The sequence below is a fragment of the Erinaceus europaeus genome, chromosome 17 (assembly GCF_950295315.1).
Source record: "Erinaceus europaeus chromosome 17, mEriEur2.1, whole genome shotgun sequence".
Lineage (NCBI taxonomy): Eukaryota > Metazoa > Chordata > Mammalia > Eulipotyphla > Erinaceidae > Erinaceus > Erinaceus europaeus.
Window position 1 is genome coordinate 6,133,929 of NC_080178.1, and position 27,776 is coordinate 6,161,704.

Consider the following 27,776-nt stretch of genomic DNA (forward strand, 5'->3'; position numbering starts at 1 on the left):
CTACATACTTAGATTCCCTCAATAGCAACATCTATATTCTTGAGTTTCTTGGCACTTTGTCCTCAAAGAAATCCACAAGTATGTCTACAAAAACAACTCAGTTACGTATTTCTCAGCATGTGTAAGTTTGCAAGGAAGGGCTTATTTAATAACAGATTGAATGACACATGTTGATGCTTTATATTTGCATAATAAGAACCAATAGATTTTACTTCATGGCACTTATTATTTGTTTTCTTTATTGGGCATAGTTATCTTTATTTCTGACAGTGATGAATAAATACAATCTCACTGTGGTGAATGAATTCATTCTCCTGGGACTAACAAACCGCCCTGAACTCCAGGCTCCACTGTTTGTGCTGTTCCTCATCATCTACATGACCTCGCTGGTGGGAAACTTGGGCCTGATCATCCTCACCAAGATGGTCGCCACACTGCAGACACCCATGTACTTCTTCCTCAGATACCTGGCTCTCACTGATCTTGGTTATTCAACAGCTGTGGGGCCAAAAATGCTGGTCAACTTTGTTGCAGATCTAAATACTATCTCTTACTACTTTTGTGCTACACAGTTGGCTATCTTCGACCTTTTCATTTGTTATGAAGTGTTTATTCTGTCTGTCATGTCCTATGACCGCTATGTGGCTATCTGTAACCCTCTGCTCTACACAGTCATCATGTCAGAACGGGTTTGTCTAACCCTGGTCATCATCCCCTATCTATACAGTGCCTTTGTGTCTCTTATAGTCACCATCAACCTTTTTAGTTTACCCTTCTGTGGCTATAATGTCATCAATCATTTCTACTGTGACAATCTCCCCCTGTTATCTTTGCTGTGCTCAAGTACACACGTGGTTGAATTCTTAATATTATTCTTCTCTGCTCTCAATTTAATCTTCACCCTTCTGGTAGTGCTTGCTTCCTACTTGCTCATTTTTATAGCTGTTTTCAAGATGAAATCTGCTGAGGAGAGACACAAGGCTTTCTCCACCTGTGGTTCCCACCTGATGGTTGTCATAATACTCTATGGCACTTTGCTATTCATGTATGTGAAACCCAAGTCCAGTCATTCCATTGACATGGATAAAATGGCATCTATATTTTACACCCTGGTCATCCCGATGTTGAATCCCTTGATCTATAGTTTTAGGAACAAAGATGTGAAACATTCATTAGTAAGACTGTGGAAAAAGATATGCAGCATATTTTCTTAGAGTTCACTTCCTAATTTCACTTGGAACACTAGAATGTGTCCTTTAATCCTTGTGCCTAGCTTAAGAGGTAGAAATAAGCACAGAGAACTTCATCAAGAATTTATAAAGGGCTTCTATTTGCCAACCACAGAAATATGTCATACATATAAGAATATGCAAACTATGAAAAATATTTGTCATCATGTAGGGGGGATAAACAAATATAAGCATAATAACTAAGTAAATTAAAAGTATGGTAGATATATTAAGAAACTGTAGTCAATTATAGCCATAGTATTTGGGTTTTCTTTATAAGTGTGAAGAAGTATCATAGTTATAGAAGTAGAAATAAAATGGCTTTTCTGTTGTGTGTGGGAAACCTTTAAACACACTAAGTAACATTAATATTAAGGTAGATTCGTTAGGACATTGTAGCCAATACAAGCTGTATAGCATGTGTGTTTCTTTTATGGTATTAAAGCAGTTATAGAGGGGAAATATATTGGCTCTTGTACTTTTTTCTTTTCTTTTATCTTTTTTTCCCGTCTCATTCTGGAGGGGTAATGGATTACAGTATGGTTGCTGACACTTAAGTACAACAAAAACTCAAGATAGACTGTTGGACATTACGCCAACTTCCTCCTGCTCAGCTGCATTGCTGTTGTCTATTTACATAATCATTGTTTTGCCTGAGACCCACCCTGCCTGCAGGGCATTGGTTTAATCCCCACTGGTTAAAAATTAGCTTGCTACTTTTGCGCTCTTTCCTTCTCCTAACCCCCTATCCTACCCATTTCCTTTTCCAACATGCCACACCCACTTCAGAAGAGATAAAGGCAGATCAATGAAGACAGTGTTGTGTTGTGTTCCTGCTCTGTGAGCCCCAGAGTCTCTCTCTCCCTTGACGCTAGCCTGACATGAGTTCCTGATTCCTCTCCTGCACAGCAGCCAAGGTTGGCTCCGGTCTAGTTCTCTCCAACCCAGAAAGTATGTGCCTGGGGAAGAAACACCCTCAGGCTATTCCTCAGTAAACTTCCTTCCTTATTCCCCCCTCCCCAAAAGTTTTTAGTTTGGTGTTTGCAGTAAAACTCACTTGATTCAAGCATTGCTCTGTGTTTTTCTCTTCTGTTTTTCACAGATGGCTGCCAGAAAGGAGCCGCTGCTGTAAAATATTACCCAGATAAACCATGCCTCACATGTCTTTTTGTTGAACTCCCCACCCACTCCCCACAGTACAAGTAACTTTAGGTTGTCTTTCTAGCTTTAAAGGCTGTATCTGGATCCTTTGATCTATTTTCAGACAGTATCTACACAGTCAACTTTCTCCCTTAGCTCGTCCACTCTTATGTTAAACTGGTTAACAACCCACTCTCCTCTCCTCTCATACAAATCACCTCTATCCTCTGCCCTCGAACTCACTCACTATACATCCAACATCTCTCCTCTCACAGTACTCTCTCTGGCCCCTGTCTAAAGGCAATGCTGCGGCAGACCACCGTACCTCCACAGGAGTTTTCTTAACCTCCTCCTATGATCCTGCTGACTTCCATTCTCTGATCCATGTCAACCTTAAGGGTCTCAGGGCCTGATTCTCTAATGCCCCACTATCACAACTAAATCAAATTCTTGTCACCTGCTAAAGCTGTGCTGGTTGAATCAAGACATCTGGTGTTCAAACTCTTGGGGTTAACCCCATGGCTAAAAAGCCAATTGTCTTTGGAAAATTGATGTCACCCACTTATCCAACATGGAAAACAAAAATTTGCTTTTGTCTCAATTGATACCTTCTCAAAGTTTATGTGGGCTACAGATCAGACTGGAGAAAGCTCAAAAAAGCTTATAAGCTATATGCTACTCTGTTTAGTTATAATGGGCATACCTTTTCCACTTCAAATGGACAATGTCCCCACTTTTGCCAGCAAACAATTTAAAGACTTTTGTTCCCTCTGGAACATTACTCACACTACAGGCATTCCCTATAACCCTCAGGGACAAGACATTGGCAAGAGAGCCCATAAAACCCTTATGGCTCAATTAAATAATGAAGAATGAGGAATACACCCCACCCCAATATCCAGCTGGCAAAAGCCTTAACTACATTAAACCTCTTTAATATTTACAAAAAAATTAGAACCAACCTCTTATTATTCTTTACTGGCAAACACCATCAACCCTCCCAGCTATTAAGGTCAAATGGAAAGACCCCCTAGATAAAATCTGGAAAGGGCCTGACCCCCTATTGACCATGGGAAGGGGTTTTGCATGTGTGTTTCCACAGGATTACTCAAAACCTCTCTGGCTTCCTGCCTGCCATGTCTGGCAATGCCCACAAGATGGCACAGCTATCCATGAAGAATAAGAAACACTGCAAGAGTATTAGGTGAAGGACACCCTCCAGGACCCATAATGTGACATGGCGGGACCTGAAAAACCTGGTTCACAGAGCCCCAAAACAAAACCTCCGTACTGCTTCTCTCTCCTCCCTCGCTCTCTCTGAATAATTTAAGCCTGCTATCTGCCCCCTCTGCTTCACCTGTCACCCTTTGAAAGTATTAGGTTAGGCAAACAGTCTGCTGTCACTATTCCAGTAAAAATTCTACAGCTGTATACCCCTGCCTCATGCTGTGATCAGCCAGATGTGTTATTGTGAGTGTTATGAATGACTGAAAAACTTACTTATGCACCATTTTGCTCAGAGTAATCTGGAACTTAACTGACCTTATATGGAAATGCCAGACATGAAAAGGTATCTGGAGTCATCCAGAAACTGTCCTAAGAAATTTGTTTTTTCCTCTTTTCATTTTTTTTAAGTCTTGGTATAAATGTGAAGCATTTTGTCTTGAGAACTGTTTGAATAAGAATGGGTCAACTAAGACAGTACAGACCTAAATTTGTGTTTGACATGATAAGTCTTCGTAACAAAAGTTTTTCTCCTCTTGTGTGTTATAGACTACATGTTTATGTGTATGTTTGAATTTTGGTAAAATTTAACTTTAAGGTTAAAAGTGTTAATTTGAAGCTACATTCTTTCCAGGTAAAGTTAAATGAAGGCATTTTCAATACAGTTCTTATAAAGTAAAATTAATTTGCTAAAGTATCTGAGTAGTTAAGGTAAAAGTCTAAATATTTAATGTGACAATTCATCATCTCCAGAATTAAAATACAAATTCTCAATACAGGACATTTTTGGAGGGCTCCCAAAAGTGCCCTGCTAACTGATCTTGTGTAAATTAATCCACAACAAATCTGTCATCAGTCTGGCATTGTAAATGTTCTAAGAAACATTGTCAGTAATGTGTGTTAACTCTCTAAATAACCTGAGTTTGTTTAAAGTTTAAGGCAAAAATTAATTAAAAATCAATATATGTTAACTAAATTTGGTTTAAGGATTCTGCTGTACAGAGATTTCTACATGTAGTTAAATGAAATAATCTTTAAATTTGTTTGCAATAAACTTCAAATGGCTTCTTAAAATAAACACCACTTATCTAGGGTGTGTTTCCATCTTAACTAGGTGTGACTAAAGGTAGAAAAGACATTATTGATATGTGAAGCTTTCATATACCTTCTCTCTTTTTTAAATTTTTTAATTATTATTTTTTATTTTTTATATTTATTTTCCCTTTTTTGCCCTTGTTGCTTTTCATTGTTATTGTAATTGTTATTGTTGCTATTGTTGATGTCATCTTTATTAGATAGGATAGAGATAAATGGAGAGAGGAGGGGGAGACAGAGATGGGGAGAGAAAGATCAATACCTGCAGACCTGCTTCACCTCCTGTGAAGCAACTCCCCTGCAGATGGGGAGCAGGAGGCTCGAACCAGGATCCTTATGCTGGCCCTTGCGCTTTCCATCACGTGCACTTAACCCGCTGAGCTAACATTCGACTCCCTACATAAACCTTTTCTATTAAAGAGGTAGAACTAGCTCCAATGAATGATAGATCACATAATAGGTTATGCTAATGATTCTTGTGCCTGAGGCTTCTCACTCTAGTTTTCCTCTTTACATCTCCACATTTTAAAAATATCTTATCTGTTTTAAGACACTGTCAGAGATTTATTCTTGATAAATTATGTTGGTACATGTAATTCTGCTCTGAAAAATTTGATGTTTGACATAACTTGATTTAACAAAATTATTTGGTCTAAAATTGTTCCTTTAAATTGATGTGAGTTATCAATTCTAGTAAACTTCTAACTTGTTACAAGTTTTTTCTTCCCAAGTAAATTATTACAGCTATAACAAGCCTTCACATAAAGAATCAACTGCTCATCTGGAATCCCCGAAACCATCTGAACCTCTGTCCTTGACATTGCCCAAAAGATGGCATGACTACAATGCCCCTCAGAACACATGATGTGAACTGGCAGGATCTGAAGAACCTGATTCCAGAAAAGGACAATTCTAGTAGTTGTCCTCCCCCATCAAGATAAGACATGCAGCATTTCTTCCCCTGGTCATTGGCAATTGACTGACACTTCTATAGGACTTGCTGGTGGAGCTCTTGGACACTCCCTTCATTTCTTTAAAAAAATTTTTTATTTATTTTTTTATATTTATTTATTAATTTTATATTTTTTTGCCCTTGTTTTTTTATTGTTGTAGTTATTATTGCTGTTGTCATCATTGTTGGATAGGATAGAGAGAAATGGAGAGAGGAGGGGAAGACAGAGAGGGGGAGAGAAAGATAAACACCTGCAGACCTGCTTCACTGCATGTGAAGTGACTTCCCCGCAGGTGGGTTGCCAGGGGATCAATCCAGGATCCTTACACCAGCCGTTTCACTTTAAGCCATGTGCATTTAACTCACTGTGCTACTGCCAGACTCTCTCCCTTCACTTCTTGAGGACTGACTGCAGCAACCCATGGACTTCACAGCTGGTGGACTCAGGCCCCTACAACTCCAGATCCCACACTTCAGCCTCAGGTCCCTGTGCCCTTCACCTGTCAGCCCAGCCCCTTGCCATCACCTCACCCCTTTTGCATGTCAGGCCCCACCCCTCGCCATCAAGCCCCAGCCCTCTAGGCCCACCAGGCCTACCATTGGCCTCACACTGGCCCTTACTACTCTTACTTATCGCTCCCTGTCTTATTCCAGTTCTTTTAAAAACACCTGCATGATATCATTCAGGTTTCTACCCAAAAAGTTCCTGTTTACCCCTACACTGCTATTTCTTTGACAGAAATGGAGTCTTTTACAAACATTGACCCATTTAAATATGGCCATTAGATAAAAAGAAAAGGGTAGATGTAGGAAAATTGTGAGGATGTAGGTGCACTTGGCAGGGCTTGAGCTGAGGGGCAAGTCCATCCTTTGTCTCTCTCTCTCTCCACTGAGAGGTCTATCGAGGAGAGACAGGACCCCTCCAAGATTTGCCTCATCTTATCAGACTCCCTGCCTCACAAAGCACATTGCATTTTTCTGCCTCCAGGAGCCTGGCTTTCCTGAAAACATTAAGCCAGCTCCCCCTGCTCCACCCTGCATTCCTTGATACTATGGTCTGCCTTTTTATTATCTACATATCAATCTTCTGCTTTGGCTTATAAATGACTTAAGGCCTCCTCCCTACTCCCCCACCTATTCTGCTCATTTAATATATTCTTTTCCTACCCTCAAGAGTTTCCAGGCATGGGATGGGCAGACTGGGAGGCTGATGCTGGTCATTGCAGTTTCCGCCGCATGGCTTAACCAGTTGTGCTACCGCTTGACTCTAGGGCGTTCGGATGAATAATGACTTGAATGGCCTTGATGCCATGAGCTTGGTTTTTGGGTTATCTTTCTATCTCGTGACACTAGACCGACAGTTTCATTTGTATTCCTCTGATCATTAGTAACTTTGAGCATTTTTCATATATTTATTGGCCCATTGAATCTCTTCTTTAGAAAAGGTTCTGTCCATTTCGTAGCCACATTTTTCTTTCTTTTTTCACACACACACACACACACACACACACACACACACACACACACACACAAATTTATTTATTTTAATGAGAGAGGGATTGAAAGGTCAGGGCAATGGTTTATGGTGGTGCTAGTGATTAAAGGTCTAGTGATTAAAGGTGCTAGTGGTTAAAGGTCTGGTTTATGGTGGTGCTAGTGATTAAACCTGGGAGGGACTTTGGGGCTTCAGGCATGAAAACCATTTGCATAACCATTATGCTATCTCCCCAGTTTCCACCTACTCCCAATTTCTCATTGGGGCTGTTTGTCCTTTTCTTGTTGAGTTCAGTGAGTCTTTGTTTATGTATGTTAGTAACTTTCTGTCCTATGTGTGAAATAAAGATTTCTTTCTCCCACTCCATGGGTAGTCTCAATTTTTCTGCATGGAGAAGCTTTTCAGTTGGAGGTAGATCTATTATTTTATCTTTGTTTTCTTTGTAGTGGGATTTGAATTGTGAAAGATGTCTTTTAAAAGTTATGTTGAAGGAAAATGCAGGACACAGAGTACTAGAGAGTACATTTTGTTTTCACTGAGTTTGCACACTTGGAGCAGAGACTCACTTGGTGAAGGGCTCCCTACCCCCCCCCCCTTTTTATTTGTTTCTGCATTGTATGAAGGGGAAGGAGTTTACTCCATAGGGCCAATGAAAAGTTGGTCTGTGATGTAAAAAGGGTTATAAGGAATAGGGCCTTGGATAAAGAGGGGTCTTTGGCCTGGTTCTCTTTTCTGGGTGCTTGACATAATAGATGAGGCCAAGTAACCCTCAGGGAATCTATCTCAGAAGCCTTTTTCCTAACCTTACTTTGCATGACTAATAAAGAGCGATTTTTGGAATCATACACCTGAACACTTGTGCTTTTGAAATTCATTTAAAACAAAGCAACAAGGAACCCAACAGGAAAACAAAAAAAAAGAGGATCCTTCTTCTTTCCCCATCCTCTCAACAGTTACACAGTTACAAGGAAGAGCACTGCCAAGTGGGGACCAGGGTCTTGAACCTGGTTCCTTGTGCACTGTAAAGTGTGTGCTCAGTCAGGTACACTACCCCTGAGCCCTCAATTAAACATTTATATCTAACTCATATTCAGATTAGTGCAGTTATTCTGAACTATTAACAGATAGCCCCTTCCACTTTTTTTGCTTATAGATGCTCAGGGACAACCAGGAAATTGCCTCATTTCCTTAGGGGGAGTCTTACAGGGAGAGAAGGATCCAAAAATTGCCCTCACTGTGCCAAGATATGAAATACATGGGGGAGCCAAGACACAGGTAAACATCTAAAATAATCCTGCAGTGTTATGCTTTTCTAAAGGCAGAATTATCTGGGTGGCCATTGTAAGGTAGCATTTGTATTCTCTGACTAAGCAGAATAGTATGTTAGGATCTCATATGCACATATTTCTATGTATATCTGACTTGGAGTAAAATTGAGGGGAATAGATTTGCTTGTTTTTTGTTTTTTCTTCAGAACAATCACAAGTCATTTTTTAGAATCATGGTTAAGATTTTTTCAAATATACTGTAGTATATTCAAGTGTAGTGCCATATAGAATAATATAGTATAGTGTCTTGCAGCATATTATATTATAGTATAGTGTAGTATAGTATATAGTATGGTATAGTATAGGTATTATGTTACTTTGCCCGCTTATGTATAAAAAGAATTTAATTAGTCAACAAGTGCCAGGATTATCTCTGTCAATATTTCAGACCCTTAAGGAAAGATAAGGGTAATAATTAATACAGAGAGATAGGCAGAATCCTTATGCAATCGATTCAGCTTTCATCACAAGTCAGAGTTTATATACACTTAGGGAAAAATAGCATACACTGTCAGTGAGCACAACATGCATTTTTTTTATTTCTTTATAACCCCAACACCACGTTAACTACAACCAAACAGTGCTCTGCTCCTATTACAGTTCTCAACTCTCAAATAAATAAATAAGCAAAAAAAATGAATACATAAATAATATTGTAAGAAATAAAGTCTGATCATCTGACAGCCCAGGAAGTGCCTCAGCAGTGTGGTTCTGGTGTTGGTGTTTAATACCAGCACAATTTTAAAAACAAGAAAGATCAAAGAAAACCCTGTGGATCTCCATGGAGAGCAGCATGGTGCTCTGAAACTTCATTCTTTCTCTCTTCTGTTTGTGCACAATGTCTTAATATATACATAGCCTTTTGTTGCCCTTGTTTTTTATTGTTTTAGTTGTTATTGTTGTTGTCATTGTTAGATAGGACAGAAAGAAATAGAGATAGGAGGGGAAGATGGGGGGGAAGATAGACACTTGCATCCCTGCTTCACTGCTTGTGAAGTGACTCCCCTGCAGGTGGGGAGCGGGGAATCAAATCAGGATCCTTACTCTGCTCCTTGGGCTTTGCACTTAACCTGTTGCGCTACTGCCCAGTTCTCATGCACAATGTCTGTATCTCAAATATCATATTAAAATAAAATGAAATAAATGAGTGTTGTAAGAAGGTAGTTCAGTGGCTGTGAGGGAACCTGTATTAGACCCTGAGTTTGATACTGAATACCAAAGAAAATTAATAGGTAAGTTCACAAGAAACTTCTAACACCTCTCCAAGTATAACTGAATTAGGATGTGTAACTTTGCTCTGCCATGGGTAAGAATTACATCCTATCCATGACTGACGTTAGTAAAATTAATTACTCAATGGTCACCTTGAGGGGTCCCTGGACTATGAGTGGCAAAACTGGCGGTGAGAGTTTTACAGACACCTCACATGGTGAGAGGATAATCTTTTTTTAATTTCATTATTGGGGAATTGATGTTTTACATTCGACAGTAAATATAGTAGTTTGTACATGAATAGAGAGGAGATTTTTTTTAATTTTTATTTATAAAAAGGAAACACTGACAAAAACCATAGGATAAGAGGGATAGAACTCCATACAATTCCCACCACCAAAACTCTGTATCCCATTCCCTCCCCTCATAGCTTTCCTATTCTTTATCCCTCTGCGAGAATGGACCCAGGGTCATTATGAGGTGCAGAAGGTGGAAGGTCTGGCTTCTGTCATTGCTTCCCTCTCAACATGTACTATACACCATGAACCCCAAAATAAAATGATAAAAGTAACAATAAAAAATACCTCAAAATATTCCATAAGCCTGCTTCAAAACTTTGTAAAAACATTTTTTACATTTATGTTTCTTTTTAAAAATATTTATTTTCCCCTTTTGTTGTCCATTTTTTCATATATATTGTTGTAGTTTTTGATGTCATCATTGTTGGATAGGACAGAAAAAAATGTAGACAAGAGGGGAAGATAGAGAGGGGGAGAGAAAGATAGACACCTGCAGACCTGTTTCACGGCCTGTGAAGTGACTCCCCTGCAGTTAGGGACACGAGGCTTGAAACTGGATCCTTACACCGTCCTTGCACTTTGTACCATATGCCCTTAACCTGCTGCCCTACCGCCCAGCTCCCACATTTTCCTTTCTTATATGTACCTTTTTATATACCTATCCATATATTTAGATAACCTCAATAGCTACATCTATACACTTGGCACTTTGTTGACAAAGAAATCCACAAGTATGTCTTCTAAAGCAACTCTAGTTCTGTATCTTTAAGCATGTGTACTTTTGCAAGGGAGGACTTATTTAATAATAGATTGAATGACATATGTTGATGCTTTATATTTTCATAATAAGAATCAATAGGTTTTACTTCATGGCACTTATTATTTGTTTTCTTTATTGGGCATAGCTATCTTTTTTTCTGATAGTGATGAATAAATATAATCTCACCATGGTAAATGAATTTACTCTCCTAGGACAAACAAACCGCCCTGAACTCCAGGCTCCATTGTTTGTGCTGTTCCTCATCATCTACATGACCTCACTGGTGGGCAACTTGGGCATGGTCATCCTCACCAAGATGGATGCTGTTGGTATGCATGAGACCCCTTCTGTTTCATTTGGTTTAAATCCCCCCTGCTTAACACTATTCTATTTACATAACCACTTCATTCTATTTACATAACCACTGTTAACAAGTTCCACCCTCCCTCCAGGGCATTTGTGGTTCAGTGATAGGATTCTCGCCTAATCTGCCCCCTCTTTGTCACACTCTGATTTTCACCAGTCACTTTTCTCTCCACCCTCTCTATGTCACATCCTGTTTCCACCTTACTTGGCAAGTATATATAAAGACAGCATTGTGAGTTTTACAGTACTGTACTTTGAGTTTAACTTAGCTCGTCTTAGATTGTGCTGCGTCCTGCATGAATAAAGAGATACTGCCTACAGCTCAACCATGAGTCCCTGGTCGTCTGTTACCCGCCCGTGAAGCCAGCCCGGCGAAAACAACCTAACCCATCGAAAACAACAGGATGCCACACTGAAGACACTCATGTACTTCTTCCTCAGACACCTGGCTTTCACCCATCTTGGTTATTCAACAGCTGTGGGGCCAAAAATGATAGTCAATTTTCTTGCAGATCAAAATACAATCCCCTTCTTTTTTTGAGCTATACAGCTGGGTTTCTTCAACTTTTTCATGTTCTATCAACTATTTATTCTGTCTGTCATGTCGCTATGTGGCCATCTGTAACCCTCTGCTCTACACAGTCATCATGTGAGAATGAGTTTGTCTAACCCTGGTCATCATCCCCTATCTATACAGTGCCTTTGTGTCTCTTATAGTCACCATAAAGCTTTTTAGTTTACCCTTCTGTGGCTATAATGTCATCAATCATTTCTACTGTGACAATTTCCCCCTGTTTTCTTTGCTGTGCTCTAGTACACACATGGTTGAATTCTTAATATTATTCTTTTTTTAATATTTATTTTATTTATTTATTCCCTTTTGTTGCCCTTGTTGTTTTATTGTTGTAGTTATTATTGTTGTTGTCATTGTTGGATAGGACAGAGAGAAATGGAGAGAGGAGGGGAAGACAGAGAGGAGGAGAGAAAGATAGACACCTGCAGACCTGCTTCACCGCCTGTGAAGCGACTCCCCTGCAGGTGGGGAGCCAGGGTTCGAACCGGGATCCTTATGCTGGTCCTTGTGCTTTGTGCCACCCGCTGCGCTACAGCCCGACTCCCCTTAATATTATTCTTCTCTGCTCTCAATTTAATCTTCACCCTTGTGGTAGTGCTTGCTTCATACTTTCTCATCTTCATAGTTGTTCCCAAGATGAAATCTGCTGAGGGGAGACGCAAGGCTTTCTCCACCTGTGATTCCCACCTGATGGTTGTCATAATTCTCTATGGCACCTTGCTATTCATGTATGTGAAACCCAAATCTAGTCATTCCTTTGACACAGATAAAATGGCATCTATATTTTGCACCCTGGTCATCCCCATGTTGAATCCCTTGATCTATAGTTTGAGGAACAAAGATGTAAAACATGTACTACAAAGGTTGTGGAAAAAAGTATGCAGTGTTTTTTTTTTTTTTTAAGCTCCATCATCTCATGTCATTCTGATAATTAGCAGGTGTGTGTTAGACAGGAAGCATATTTTAAGAGGTGAAAAACAAGCACACAGACTTATACTGAGCCATTTCAAAACTTTTTCATTTGTAAATCACACCTGTATGTGTTGAATATATACATTTGCCAGCCATGAACAAAAGTTGGCATTTGTAGGAAATAAAACAAACTTAAGCATGATGATTGAGTGTAACTAGTAGTATTGTGAATGTACTGGATAATGTAGCCAGTAAGAGCAGTGAGGTTTCATTGTTTCTGTGAAAATTGGTGGTTATACATAGGAAGATAACATGACCCTTGTTTTCTCAACATTTGAAATCATTTTCCATGGTCCCTGTCTGTGCATACCTGTGTTTGTTTTGTACATGAAACCACTTTTTATTTTCTGCTCTATTATTAAACTATTCTTTATGGTGTGTTACTCTAATTTTATATTACAGTGTCTGGCAGTCTTTTCTGATTATATTGCAAGGATTTGATGTCGAGTTACCATAAAACTGGTTTCTGCTATTTTAAAATTTCAATAGGCATTGTATATATAGTAATGGAATTGGATTGTCTTATATTCTCAAAGACAAGGAATGATAGTTTCTATGTTGTTGGGTACATTTTAATAAGAATGCTATATATATGTTCATGTGAAAATAATTGTTAACTATAAAATAATAGTTAAGTGTTCATACAGATGCTTTAAATTTAATTTTACTTTATATGTTTATTATTTTTAATTCATAGGACAGATAAATTTAGAGGGAAGAGGAGAGAAAGAGAGAGAGAGAGAAAGAGAGAGAGAGAGAGAGAGAGAGAGAGAGACTGGAAGCACTTTTTCACCTCTAGTGAAGAATGAAGCCTGTAGGTGGGGACCAAGGACTTAAACCCACAACTTTGCATAAAGTAACACGTGTGCTCAACTAGATGGGCCATCATCAGACCCTTGATTAATTTTTAATTACTAAATAATACTACTCATAGCTGGGGAATTTGCTTAGTGGCTAGAGTGCAGAAATGGAATGATTGGGAACTGAAATTGATCACAGCATTGCAAATATTGAAGCATTGCTCTGGTGTCTATGCACCTCTCTTTCATTAATTAAATAGATAAATAATTTTAAAGCATTTTGTTTTAAATTATACCAAAATATTTTTATTATTTTCAAAAATCTCTAGTGTCTGGCTTTGAGAAACTAGTATCACTACACAAACCAAAAACCCTCTTGCAATAGAGATTTAATGTGACTTTTGACCATTTCTCAACAGAAATCCAAAAATAAATAAATAAGCAGAATTAATTTGAGATTTTACAAATGTAGACAACAGTTTAATTTGATGTTTCTTTTTAAGCAAGACTATATTATATCAGGATTTTTTTATAGATTTCTCATGAACTATAAAAATTAAATTAGATACTAGACCTTAGTTGAAAGATTGCTAGACAATTTTAAAGATCATTGAAATCTACTGCATAACACAATAATTGATTTTTAATATGAATAACGATTAGAATAAAAAACAAATCCCAAAAATGCCACTCAAATATAAATTCTATAAAATAATTGTGGCTTAGATTGTTTCATATGCACATGAATGTGTATGTGTGTGTACATGTTTATATGTATGTATATATTATCTCTGAGCACATGTATATTACAATATTGAATGGGGCATTAAGAAGTCCCTAGGAGAGGAACCGGGTGGTGGCGCACCTGGTTGGGTGCACATGTTACAATGCAGGTTCGAGCCCTTGGTCCCCACCTGCAGGGGGAAAGCTTTAAGAGTGGTGAAGGAGGACTGCAGATGTCTCTCTGTCTCTCTCCTCTATCTCCCCCTTCCCTTTCGATTTCTGGTTGCTTCTATCCAATAAATAAAGATAATAAAAATAAATAAATAAATAAAAGATTTTTAAAAAGAACCCCTTAGAAGATAGCATAATGGAGGAGATAGTGTAATGGTTATGCAAAGAGACTCTCATGCCTGAAGCTCCAGGGTCTCAGGTTCAATCCCCCACACCACCATAAGGCAGAGCTAAGCAGTTCTCAGGGACAATAACGACAATAAATACATAAGTAAATAAAATTTTTAAAGATATATATATATATATATATATATATATATATATATATATATTAGGATTTTAAGTGCATTCATGCAGTTCTTTCATTTTGAGTTTTTAGATAAAGGCAGAGAAAGAGGGAGTGAAAGACATCACATCACCAAAGTTTCCTTCAGTGTCTGTGACTGGGCGTGAACTTGCACTGTCGGCTATTCAAGTGAGCTGTTACACCAGGCAGTTTCTTGCAATTTAAGACATTCAGAGGCTATAAAATATTACACAATATAGATAAATACAGAATAACACTGTAATAGTTCTAATATCCATTATGGACAAAATATGTTGACCAATCAAGCATTAATTCTGTTTTCCAGTACTGATGCAAAGCATTGCCCCAAACCTAAATTTAGCAGAAAGCCCCATAGTAAAATATTAACTATAATTCCACTAAGATAGAAAAAACACTAGTAAAATTGCTGTTTTCAGTGAAATATGAGATTGTTGAATTTTTAACTCTATAGGACCAGAATTTTAGGCACAGTGACAGAAAATAAGGAGGCCAACTTTCTTTTCAGCCCTATTCCTATGGCTAAAACACACTGGTATTACTTTTTCAGACAGAAAGATAGATAGATGATAGATAGATGATAGATAGATAGATAGATGAATGATAGAGTAGGAGACCACAGAACCAGAGCATCCTCCAATTCAGTGGGAACTAGACTACAACCTAGTTCACTTCCTTGGCTAACAAGTCACTATGCAAAGGAACTATTTTGCTAGCCATGAGTCTGTTAAAGTTTTTTTTTTTTTTGGACACTTTTTTTTTATAAAAGTGATGGGGGCTCAGTGAGAGGTGAAGCATTGCTCTCTTTCTCTCTCATCTCTATCTCTCTCTTATAGCTAATAAGAATAAATTAAATAAAATATAAAAAGGAAATAGTTCTTAAAAAGAAGTCTACCAAAATTATAGTGACAATTCCAATGTACTAGAAGTCTATGTGTTAAAAATGCAAATCATCTCAAAATACCTTCAGGGAAACTCTGGAAATAAACCACTTAGCTATGGTTCACTTAAATCAAGTGTAAAAAATTAGAGATGCTGTGGTCAGGGAAGTAGCGCAGTGGTAAAACTTTGGACTCTCAAGCATGAGGTCTTGAGTTCGATCCCCGGCAGCACATGTGCCAGAGTGATGTCTGGTACTTTCTCTCTCCTGCTATCTTTCTGATAAGAAAATAAAATATTTAAAAAAATTAGAGATGCAATACACAAATAACAAAGCCATCTACCTTGCTGGTGACTACAAACTATCCCCTTCTTGTGTTATCTTACCAGTGCTTAAGGGACAATTAAAAATTGCCTTTCTGTTCCTCAGAGCAAATCTGAATCTCAAAATGAGAAAAGAATCTATACATTGTTCTCACAGTGCCAGGGCAAGAAGCATATAGGGGAGCAGTGACTGAGTTGTCCTTACAGGTAAAACAACAGTGTGTTTCATTAATCATTATAATTTAAGTGACGTCTGGATGACAACGCTATAATCTGTGATGAAACATGGCAGACTGTCAGGATTTCTGATTCATTTGTCTCTGTGTGGTGTATTCTGGTTAATTTTTAAGTACTTTCACAATTGCTAATAAGCATTTCAAAATACCTATATCTGTTTCATATATATTATTCATGTTTAAATAGTACTTAATTGTATAAAAAAAGAGTATCAAAACTGAGAGTAAACAAATCCTGACAAAAATCTAGAGGGAATAAAAATCAAAGAAAAACAATAACAGTATTAGGAAGCTGCTATGATCTAATGTCCAACTGGATCTTCACCTAATCTTAAATTATTAATTAATGATGAAGCATCACTGGATTTGAGACCTTTCTTACACCTTTCACAGTAATATGATGATGTTAAATGTTTACATCAATATGCCAGTGTGAGTCCTTTCTGATGTTTCTGAGCACAGGGGGGATTTTCTCAAGTTAGGAAGCCATGAAAAATAATTTCTGGAGGCTAAAAGATTTTGAGTAGTCAGTTTTATGTGATGGAGCTGTGAGCAGTGTATTGAATTTCTGATAGAACATGCCAGAAAAGAAAATTATACTTTTATTTTGAAAAGTATAATATTAAAAAAAAAAGTTGGTGGCTGGGCAGTGGCTTAACCAGTCAAGGGCACCTATTATCCTGGACAACAACTCAGATTCTCCACCTGCAGGGCGAAAGCTTCATGAGTGGTGGAGCAAAGCTACAGGTGTCTTTCTGTTCTCTCCCTTTCGATTTCTGTCTCTATCCAATAAATCAATAAATATCAAAACTGTTTTAAAATTTAAAGACAAATTGACTATCAGTGCTATGGTAGAATATGAAAAACGTAACCTGACGGATTTTATATAAGTTTAAATCTTAGACTCTTCAGAGACAGGCTGATCACATAGGCATTACTATACGGGTTATAATGAAAATGTCAATGCGAAATAAGAAACATATTTGGTAAGTCGTTTAGAATCACAAAATGACAAAACCCCCCACACACATGATTTTAAATTTAGTCATGGACTTGGGGCATATTGGATGGGGTAGGAGACAAGAGGAACCTGGGATCAATGACTTGAGTAACATGTTATTGACCTGTGGATCACCCCTACCTGACTGAAGTCAATTCACACAAAATTAATTTATATGCTCTCAGGTAATGATAATCCATTTCAGGTAACTTTATTTCAACTTAAATTTCTTTTTTAAAAAATATTTTTTAAAATTATTATTGGATAGAGACAGAGAGAAATTGAAACGGGAGGGGGGAGACAGAGAAAAAGACAGAGAGACACCTGCAGTCCTGCCTCACCACTCCTGAAGCTTTTCCCCTGCAGGTGGGGACCAGGGGCTTGAACCTGGGTCCTTGCACACTGTAATGGGCATGCTTAAGCAGATGCACCACAGCCTGGCCCCTCAACTTAAATTTCAGTGTAAAAGTCAGAAGATTAAAAAAAAAGAGAGAGAGAAAAAAAGTAAAGAGGACAGATGGAGCTCTCACAATCCATGGAGTATGACAAAGATGCATAAATGAATATTCAAAAGTGCATAGTTATGGAATTTAAATGTTCTATGACTCATGTAACCCTTAATTTATCTCTATTCAAAGCAAAAGATTCATAAGTGGTAGCAATCCCAATTGTGGGACTCTACCACAAGTGAAAAAAATATATATGCTATGTATTTAATCTGAAACGATAATCATATTCTCAACTCTGACGCCATCTTCCCAGACAATACTTTTAGTCCACCTGAACATTAAGTATCAGGCTCAGGCAAAAATTGCTAAAGTCATAGGCCCCTTGAAACCTATCCAAAACAGACTTCCCACACGAAGATCCCTAATTTCATCTAATTAGCTACTGAGTTGTCTGTCTGTCTGCTTCATTTTAGGCAAGATGCAATTTCTAACTGGCAGGGACAGACCAAAAGAATTATCACTAACAGCTGAAAATCATATAAGAGAAGCCCCATGGCAAATGATCAGTTATAGGGACACGTTATTTAAATGTAAAATCACTTCATCTCCCGCTGCTCCCCATACCTTGAAACACTGAAAACTTGACTACAATTTTATGATTAACTTTAGCCAGGTAGAAGAAGTGAGTTAGGAATACAAGACAGAGGCCACAATTAAATTTGACTCATTAGTCACTGCAGGTTCTTCTGGCAAAATGAAGACAGTTTTCTCCTCTCTTGCAGCTGCTGAGTTCTCAAATGCTTAAGGGACAATGGAAATAAATTGCATATTAACTCCATAGGGAGAACGTGAAAACAACAACAGAATCTTTAAATGGTTTTCACTGTGATCTGGCAGGAAGCACAAGGGGCAGCCAAAACAGAGTTTTCATTACAGGTAAACAAACAGCATTTCAGTAGCATTTAAATAAATGGCATTTCAGTAGCATTTACTTTAAGTAATATTTACAAAGTAATTATCACTTTTACTCTGTCATGAAGAACAGTTACAAGCTAGGGTTTCCAAATAAGTTCTGTGTGATGGTTTCTGATACATTTAAAAAAAATATTGTCATGACTGCTGATAAGCATCTTTGAAATATAGCTCATAGTGTAGTTAGTCACTGTAGTTCGTAAACATTATGTCCATTTACATAAATATTTAACCAGGTTAAAATGGATGTTTCTGCGGAGAAGAAATGAATCCAATATAAAGGGATTCAGGAAAAGACAATATGGCAGCATTATGAAGTAATTGGTATTAAGTTTCTAATTTTATTTTTTTCCTCCTAACCCTCAGTTATTTAAGGACTCAGAGCTCTTCCCATTCACTTAACAATAGCATTGCAATATTTTCTGTTTATATGGATAAAAATAGTGTAGATTGTTGCTGATGTCAGTGAGCTATGAAAATGCAGCTCTTGAAGGTAGGGCATTTGAAGTCCTCAGCTTTACGGGGATGGTACAGTTCACAGTGTACTTATCGTTTAGTAGAGGCTGACAAAAAGCATATAGAATTTTTGTCAGAAAGTCTAGTATTTTAATTTATTTAATATTTTAATTATTTATTGTAATATGAGAAAGACAGAGAGAAAAAAAGAGGGTAGGTGTGGGGAAGAGGAAAAGAAGGTAAGAAGGAACCAAAGGAGTGCTGAGCTCTACTTTATGGTAGTGTCGGAGATCAGAGCCTGGGACATTAGGACTTCCATTTTATGTCCCCAGTTATAAAGTCTCCATGGTATGCACATGCAATATTTGTAGATATGTGAATATATCCACATGTCTTTTGCATAACCACTAGACTATCTCCCAAGCTCCAGAGAATGAAGTCTTAAAACTTATATTTGGAAAATTATGGAATGGTGATCAGTTGCTTCTCATGGACATCTTGATCTGGTAGAGCACAGTTTATAGTTCCTTACCTGAAACCCACATTTGTCAAGGTCATATTGAATGAAGCCTTTGACCTTTGTCCCTAAACAGACTCATTTTGTCTCTTATTCCAGTGATTAAAATTTTCTTTTTCAGTGCTGTTCAGTATCTCTGATATCACACATGCATATATGTGGACTGTGCCTTATAAAGTATTTTCTGTGAACCACATGTGCATTTTCTAGATCATATTTATAATTTACTCTCATAATCGTATTTCTGTATTTGATTTTTTAGAGCTCATTGAGAGGTTCTTGCATTGCTGTCTTCCTTTTCTCTGTGTTTTTACTTTCTTTCTCTCCCTCTCTCCCTGCCTCACTCCCTAACATAGCCCCCTCCCTTATTTTATAAGAATTACTCAAACAATTTTAAGCTACTGAATTATCAGTTCAGGGCCATCTTGTGCAACAATGCCTGGTATTTTCAAATTACTGACATACTCATTATATATTATGTAATTATTCATATATCTACAAATATTGTGTTTCCATAATATGGAGACTTTAGGGTTTTGCTGACGAATTGCAAAGTCCAAGGAAACAACATACAGCGGTTATTTTAAGGACTTTAATTCATGAAGTTCTACAGCCTCAGCCAGCTTCAGCCAGAGCTGAGCAGCTGATAAATATTTAGCAAATAATATTTAAGGAATCTACCACAAATGTAAAAGATAATATAACATAAAAATAGGTAGGGGGTCAGGCAGTGGTGCACCACGTTAAATGAACATAATACTACGCACATGGACTCTCGCCAAGGATCCCTGTTCAAGTACTCCAGCTCCCCACCTGCAGGGGATCTCTTCACAAGGGGTGAAGCAGATCTGCAGGTGTCTGTATTTCTTCCTCTCTATCTTTCCCTCCTCTTTCCATTTCTCTCTGTCCTATCCAATTAATGGGAAACAAACAAACAAACAAACAAAAAATGGTCTCCAGGAGCAGTGGATTTGTAGTGCAGGCACCTCAGTGATTACCCTGGAGGCAAAAAAAAGGGGGGGGGGGAGGGGGAAGAACTAGTCTATTTTTGGTACAGAAGCGACTCAACCTTTGTATACATACCTGGAAACATCACAGTGATGTTGGAATGGTGGGATATATAAGATACTATGCAAGAGGATGCCCCCCCTGTATTAAGGTAACTTATTATCAGCTGATGTTAGTGCGTAATCAAGATGTACTCACCTGCATCTGTGGCCAACACCTTTCACTGTCACAAGCAAACTGAATCCAAATACTGTAAACATTTAGTAGGAAAACCACTCACTTGACCTGAACTTTATTCGTTTTAAAAATTTTTATTTATAAAATGAAAATGTTGACATGACTATAGGATAAGAGGGGTATATTTCCATACAGTGCCCACCCCCAGAGCTTCATATCCAATCTCCTCCCTGGATAGCTTCCCTATTCTTTATCTCTCTGGGAGTATGGATCCAGGATGTCTCCACACACATTATGGTGTGCAGAGACCTTCCACCTTCTGAACTTTATTCTTTTCCATATATGTGTATATATATATATATATACATACATACATATATATATATATATATAGTGTACAAATACATAAAATTACCAATCTATGTGCATATCAAACTTTTACATTCAATTTTACATACACGTCTTCAATTACACACAAGTGAATGGACAGTTGCCCTGATAATTATAAATTATCAACTGTGAAAATCAATTTATAAACATGTCTTTTACATTTTTGCCATGGGGCTGGGTGGTGGCGCACCTGGTTGATCACACTTTACAATGCACAAGGACCAGGTTTCATGCCCCCAGCTCCCACCTGTAGGGGGAAAACTTCCTAAGTGGCAAAGCAGGGCTGCAGGTGTCTCTCTGTCTCTCTTCCTCTCTATCTTCCCCATACCTCTTGACTTCTGACTGTCTCTATTCAATAAATAAAGATAATAATTTAATAAAATAAAATAAAATCTTGCTAAATTACACTATGCCAGACTAATCGGTTATAAATTGATATTTCTCTACGGAATAGCTTCTCTTAACCTTCCATGGAGAAACTCAATCTTACTGTGCTGAACTATTTCATTCTCATGGGCATCACAGACCGCCCTGAGCTCCAGACTCCATTGTTTGTGCTGTTCCTCTTCATGTACATGACATCTCTGATGGCCAACTTGGGCCTGGTCATCCTCACCAGGATGGATGCCAAGCTGCAAACACCTCTGTACTTCTTCCTCAGACACCTGGCTCTCATGGATTTTGGATGTTCAACAACAGTGAGCCCCAAAATGCTTGTGAATTTTGTTGTGGGTCAAAATAAAATCTCTTTCTGTCTGTGTGCCTTACAGCTATCACTTTTCAGTTTTTTTATTGCTAATGAATTTTTCATTCTGTCGGCAATGTCCTACGACCGCTATGTGGCCATCTGCAACCCACTGCTCTACGCTGCCATCATGTCACCCAGGCTGTGTCAGGTGCTTACGGCAATTCCTTATATTTATAGCACAGTTGTTTCTCTTACCATCACCTTCGAGATATTTAACCAACCTTTCTGTGGTGGCAATGTCATTCGTCATTTTTACTGTGACAGTGTCCCTTTGATATCTTTGTTCTGTTCAGGGAGACGTGAAATTGAAATGATTATTATGATCTTTGGAAGTTTTAATTTGCTTTGCTCTGTTCCAATAGTTCTGGTATCTTACTTGTTCATTTCAGTGGCCATTCTTAGGATGAAATCTGCTGAGGGGAGACGCAAAGCTTTCTCCACCTGTGGCTCCCACTTGACGGTGGTCACTCTGTTCTATGGGACTTTGATCTTTATGTATTTGAAACCAAATTCCAGCCATTCCTTGGAAACTGATAAAGTGACATCCATCTTTTATACTCTCATTATCCCGGTGCTGAACCCTTTGATCTATAGCTTAAGGAATAAAGATGTAAAACATGCTCTTCAGAGGATGTGGAAAAAATTATGGAATGTCTTTTCTAAAATTTGTTGTACAAAGTGTATCTCTGAGTAGGTTACTAATGTTAGATTGTGTTTTCCTCTATAGAAGTAAAATCTGAATAAATACTTTCAATGTGTATTCTATATTTTTGTATCATTTAAAAAATCTTCCCTTTTTTAGCAGATGAAGAGATGTTCATTTAAATGAGAGAGAGAGAGAGAGAGAGAGAAAGAGAGAGAGAGAAAGAGAGAGAAAAAGGGATGATTCTCAAAGGAAAAAGGTCTAGTATCTCAAGTTTAATACTTTCTACAACATTGAACTAGACAAGGCAAAACACTGATACTTCTACCTGACCCCATCACCTATTCCCTCAAACAGAAACTTTTAGAGAATTGAAGACATATATAAGAAAAAAGATAATCTGGGGCTGATTAAACCCAACCTATGAAATAGGGAGTGTATCACTGAACAAAACTAAATTGACTTGACTTCCTTGGGAAGAACTAAACTGTTTAAACCCCCGGACGTGATGCAGTGGATAACACACTGGACAATCAAGCATGAGGTCCCTAGTGAAGCCTTGTTGGGCAGCCCCCCTGGTATTACATGTGCCAGAATGATGCCCTGGTTCTCTCCCTCTTTCTCAAAAGTAAGCAAACATATAAACATATAAATATTTTTAAAAGATCCTATTACTCAATTCCTGCTCATTTAAAAATATGAACATTTCATTTGAAATTCACAACAAAGTCAATCAAGTAAATGATAGTATATTAATTGCACCAATGAAAAATCTAGCCCCATGGAGTCATTTCTCAAATTCCTTAACAAAAAATAGACATAGTTAATTCTTTTCCTGAGCCAACTTTAAACTTTTGATTGCCTATTGACTTTTGAGGGGAAGGGATTGCTAAATTAAACATGTCTATTAATTTTACTTCAAATAGGCAAGAAGATAAATTCAGTATTTGTGTTATGATTTAGTTCAAGTGAAAGTATTGTGTGATCTGTATCAATTTTTTTTGCCATTTTGAAATACTTCCTAGATAACTTTCCTTAAATTTTTATTTTAAATTTTGTTTTTAACATTCAGTTAACTTGTTTTCATCAGAGATACTGTTCTAACACCTGAAATAAAAATTTTGTTTGAATCGTATACAAATCATATATGATTATCAACTATTCAGCATCAATATATCAATGATAGGTAGCCATAGGAGTATAAATAACAGTGTATTTATATTTATTTTCACTGATTAATACAGCTATATTTTATGTAGGAGAGAGCTTGAGATAATTAGTATCACTTTATCTGAATTTGTTGTTCTGGGGGTCAAACCTGAAACTTCCATCTTGCAAGTTTTGTATTCTGCTGTTGAACTATCTCTCTGGCCCTTATGGAAACTGTATACCTGTTTTAAATGATTAAAAATAGATTTCCAGGGGTCAGTGATGGTGCACCTGATTTAGTGTACAATTACCAGTTTGAGGTCCGGGTTGTGGAGAAGTCTGTAGATTCCTCAGAATGCTAGAAGTAGACTTCCCTTATGATCCAGCAATTTCTCTCCTGGGGATTTACACAAAGGGAACAACAGCACTGTCAGAAGAGATCTGTATATACCTGTGTATAACTGCAATGTTTGTAATAGCCAAAACCTAGAAGCAGACCACATGTCCAACAACAGGTGAGTGTGGGATGGGGGAGGGGGGGTTGGTATGGAATGTTATCCAGATGTTAAAAACAACTAGTTCTTCACCTTGGAGTCATTTTGGATGGAACTAGAGGCATTATGTTAAGTGAGATAAGCTCAAAAGAGAAGTTTGAATATCAAATGATCTCACTTATAAGAGGGATTTGTCAACTGTGACTGGGAGGGAGAGCAGAATATGTGACCTGGACTGGGCATGACATATTGCATCAAAGCAAAGGACTTGGGGGCAAAGAGGGAGAGAAGTGTGGGGTCATAGTGTACGATGAAGTTGTAATTATATATCAATGATTGTACTGCAATTCATTAACACTGTCCATAAATAAAAAAAAATAAAACAAAATTTAGACTTTTAAATTTTTTTATTATCTTTATTTATTTATTCGATGGAGACCGCCAGAAGTTGACAGGGAAGGGGGTGATAGAGAGGGAAAGAGACAGAGAGACATCTGCAGACCTGCTTCACCACTCTTGACGCTTTCCCCCTGCAGGTGGGGACTCTAGGCTCAAACCTGGGTCCTTGCGCACTGTAACATGTGCACTCAACCAGGTGCGCCAACACCTGGCCCTGAAATTTAGACATTTAGGCATGAAGCCCCAGCTTTGATCATGGACATTGCACAAGCCAAAGTCATGCTCTGGTTTTCACTTCCTGTCACATTAATCAATACAATTATAGTGGGCCGGGCAGTAGCACACCAAATTAAGCTCACACAGTACGAAGCACAGTGAAATGTGCAAGGATTCTGGTTCAAGACCCTGGCTCCCCACCTGCAGGGGGAAGTCACTATGTAAGCTGTGAACTAGGTTCTACAGCAGAGGTGAAGCTAGTGGGAGTTGAATTGCCATGTGGAAAACTGAGAAATGTTACTGAGGTACAAAGTAGTGTATTTTACTGTCGAATGTAAACCATTAATCCCCCAATAAAACTTGTGTATAAGTCTAATGATAGAGTCCAAATGTAGTTATACTTCATGTTACATAACTATTTTAGCGTAACACATTTTTATCAATAATTTAATTGTATTGATGTAAAATATTCAGCTGTTTGGAGTGACAATCCATACACAAAATGGAAATGAGAGAACATATGTATTATTTCTACTGTCTGACTTATAACTTAAATTCTTTTTTCTTATATTTTTATTTTTGAGAGAAATACAGAGAAAATTGAAAAGGGAAGGGGTGATAGGGAAGGAAGTTCTGATTAGTTCACATTATTCAATGCACTGCATTTCCTTGAAACTATTATCAAGTCTGATTACAAACCATAGAAGAAAATGAAAGAAACTGCTTGCAGAGAAATCATGTATACACAACACAGAAATGTGTTTGCATAAAGGAATTTATTCTGTTAGTTGCAAGTATTACAAGATTCTTTTAACAACCCTTGTGAAAGAGCTGTTTTCCTTGCTCTATAGGCCCAGTGTTCCAGCGCATTCTATGTTGTTAAACATTCCTTATTACATTTCTACTTTATTGACATCCTCAAAGCAAACACATCTGTTATTCTGACCCCTCATACATCTAGAAGCATGGATCTTAAATAGTTCAAATCTACATATTTTGAACTCATTTATCTTTCTAATCTGATGGAATGCCTATTTGGGATTTTAAAATCAATAAGCTCACTCAGAGACAACAGTGCAGTGAACTTGAAAAGGAGTTACGTATTTTCTTCCACAGCCTCTGCAGAGCTCTACATCTTTGTTCCTCAAGCTGTAGATCAGTGGGTTCAATCCAGGGATAACCAGGGTATAAAAGATGGAAGCCACCATCTCAGCATCCAGGGAGTGACTGGATCTAGGCTGCAAGTACACGGATATCAATGTCCCATAGAACACGGTGACCACAGTCAGGTGGGATCCACAGGTGGAGAAAGCCTTGTACCTTCCCTCAGCAGATTTCATCCTGAGGATGGTTACTGCAATAATCAGGTAAGATGCCAGAACTATCAGGAGGGAGATCATCAAATTAAAGCTTCCAAAGACCAGAGTAATCACTTCAATGTCATGGGTGTCTGAACAGAGCATAGGTAACAGGGGGAGGCTGTCACAATAGAAATGGTGGATGATATTGTCACCACAGAAAGGTAGCTGGAATATTTTTATGGAGACTGTAAGTGAAACCACTGTACTATAGAGATAAAAGATTGTCACCATCGCCACACATACCCTTTGGGACATGATGACTATGTAGAGAAGGGGATTGCAGATGGCCACATAGCGGTCCAAAGACATTGCTGACAGAATAAAAAGTTCACTGATAATGAAAATATTGTAGAAAGACAACTGTACTGCACAGAGATAGAAGGAAATTTTATTTTTATCCATAATAAAATCTGTAAACATTTTGGGCCCCACGGTTGTTGAATATCCAAGATCGGTGAGAGCCAGGTGTCTGAGGAAGAAGTACATGGGTGTCTGCAGCTTGGCGTCCATCTTGGTGAGGATGACCATGCCCAAGTTGCCCACCAGTGAGGTCATGTAGATGATGAGGAACAGCACAAACAATGGAGCCTGGAGCTCAGGGCGGTCTGTGATTCCAAGGAGAACAAATTCTTCTACCACTGTGAGATTGTGCTTGTCCATTCAGTTTTACTAGAAAAAAAAATAACTGGATAGAAATATTAGTTAAGTCAATTGCTATGACAAAATAGAATTTGGTAGGTGGCTCTGTGGTGCATGGATAGTGCATTGGACTTCTAGTGACAAAATAGAATTAGGGAATATTTTGGGATCTGAAATTGTCAGAACTAAATCACATTGTATACTTAGAGATATTTTCAATTATATCATTATCATTTTAATATATAAACATGTGGGTTTCTATAATAGAAGGCACTATATAGAGAGTAAATATTTTAAAACTATGTATACACACAAATATATGCATATATATATTTATGAAAGAGACCATCTTAGAATATTTTTAAATGCACATCAGTGGATTGGTAGTGGTGGGAAACTTGGTTAGGTACTTCTAGCTCCCTCTCCTCTTCAATTTTTCTCTGTCTCTATTCAATAATAAATAAATAAATAAAACATACATACATACATACAATTGTTGAAAGGATAAATACAGATGTATCTTTCTTTTCTTCTTCCTTCTTTTCCTTCTTCCTTTCATATATATATATGTATATATACATACATATATATATATATATATATATATATATATATATATATATATATATATATATAACATACCTTGTGAAATTCCATATGTTTGTAGGTGCTACAGGGCAGTCAAATAAGCACACTGTACTAATGGTTCATGAAGGCGTTTCCATAGGAAACTCTCACTGACCATAAGATACTTTATTTTTATAAAGTGAAGTACTCCAATATAGATAAGGTGTCTGTTACAACTGCAGTTGTGGTATTTGCAAAGAGGCTTTTTGGACAATTTTATTTTTCAAATGTACTTACTTGTTAAAGAGAAAAACAAATAATAGAAACAAAAACACACAGAAAGAGAGAGGGAGAGGGAGAGGGAGAGGGAGAGGGAGAGGGAGAGGGAGATGCACAGCAGTACTTTGGCATATGGAATGCCAAAAAA

The 27,776-nt window shown here is 37.7% G+C and overlaps 2 protein-coding genes and 2 pseudogenes across 2 annotated transcripts; 3 read left to right on the forward strand and 1 right to left on the reverse strand.

Moving 5' to 3' along the window:
* The first annotated feature begins 269 nt into the window (after positions 1 to 269).
* On the forward strand, positions 270 to 1,214 carry LOC103110271 (olfactory receptor 8K3-like). Its single transcript, XM_007519447.2, has one exon. The coding sequence runs from the start codon at positions 273 to 275 to the stop codon at positions 1,212 to 1,214; it is 942 nt and encodes a 313-aa protein (XP_007519509.1). The 5' UTR covers positions 270 to 272.
* A 9,683-nt stretch (positions 1,215 to 10,897) lies between these two features.
* LOC103110357 (olfactory receptor 8K3-like) lies at positions 10,898 to 12,577 on the forward strand (annotated as a pseudogene).
* Positions 12,578 to 21,603: 9,026 nt separating this feature from the next.
* Positions 21,604 to 22,575, forward strand: LOC103110358 (olfactory receptor 8K3-like). Its single transcript, XM_007519531.2, has one exon. The coding sequence runs from the start codon at positions 21,604 to 21,606 to the stop codon at positions 22,573 to 22,575; it is 972 nt and encodes a 323-aa protein (XP_007519593.2).
* Positions 22,576 to 25,844: 3,269 nt separating this feature from the next.
* Positions 25,845 to 26,803, reverse strand: LOC103110359 (olfactory receptor 8K3-like; annotated as a pseudogene).
* Between the last annotated feature and the right edge of the window lie 973 nt (positions 26,804 to 27,776).

Excerpts from the sequence above, each read along its gene's own strand:
- LOC103110271 (XM_007519447.2), top strand. The coding sequence starts at position 273 with ATGAATAAATACAATCTCACTGTGGTGAATGAATTCATTCTCCTGGGA.
- LOC103110358 (XM_007519531.2), top strand. The coding sequence starts at position 21,604 with ATGGAGAAACTCAATCTTACTGTGCTGAACTATTTCATTCTCATGGGC.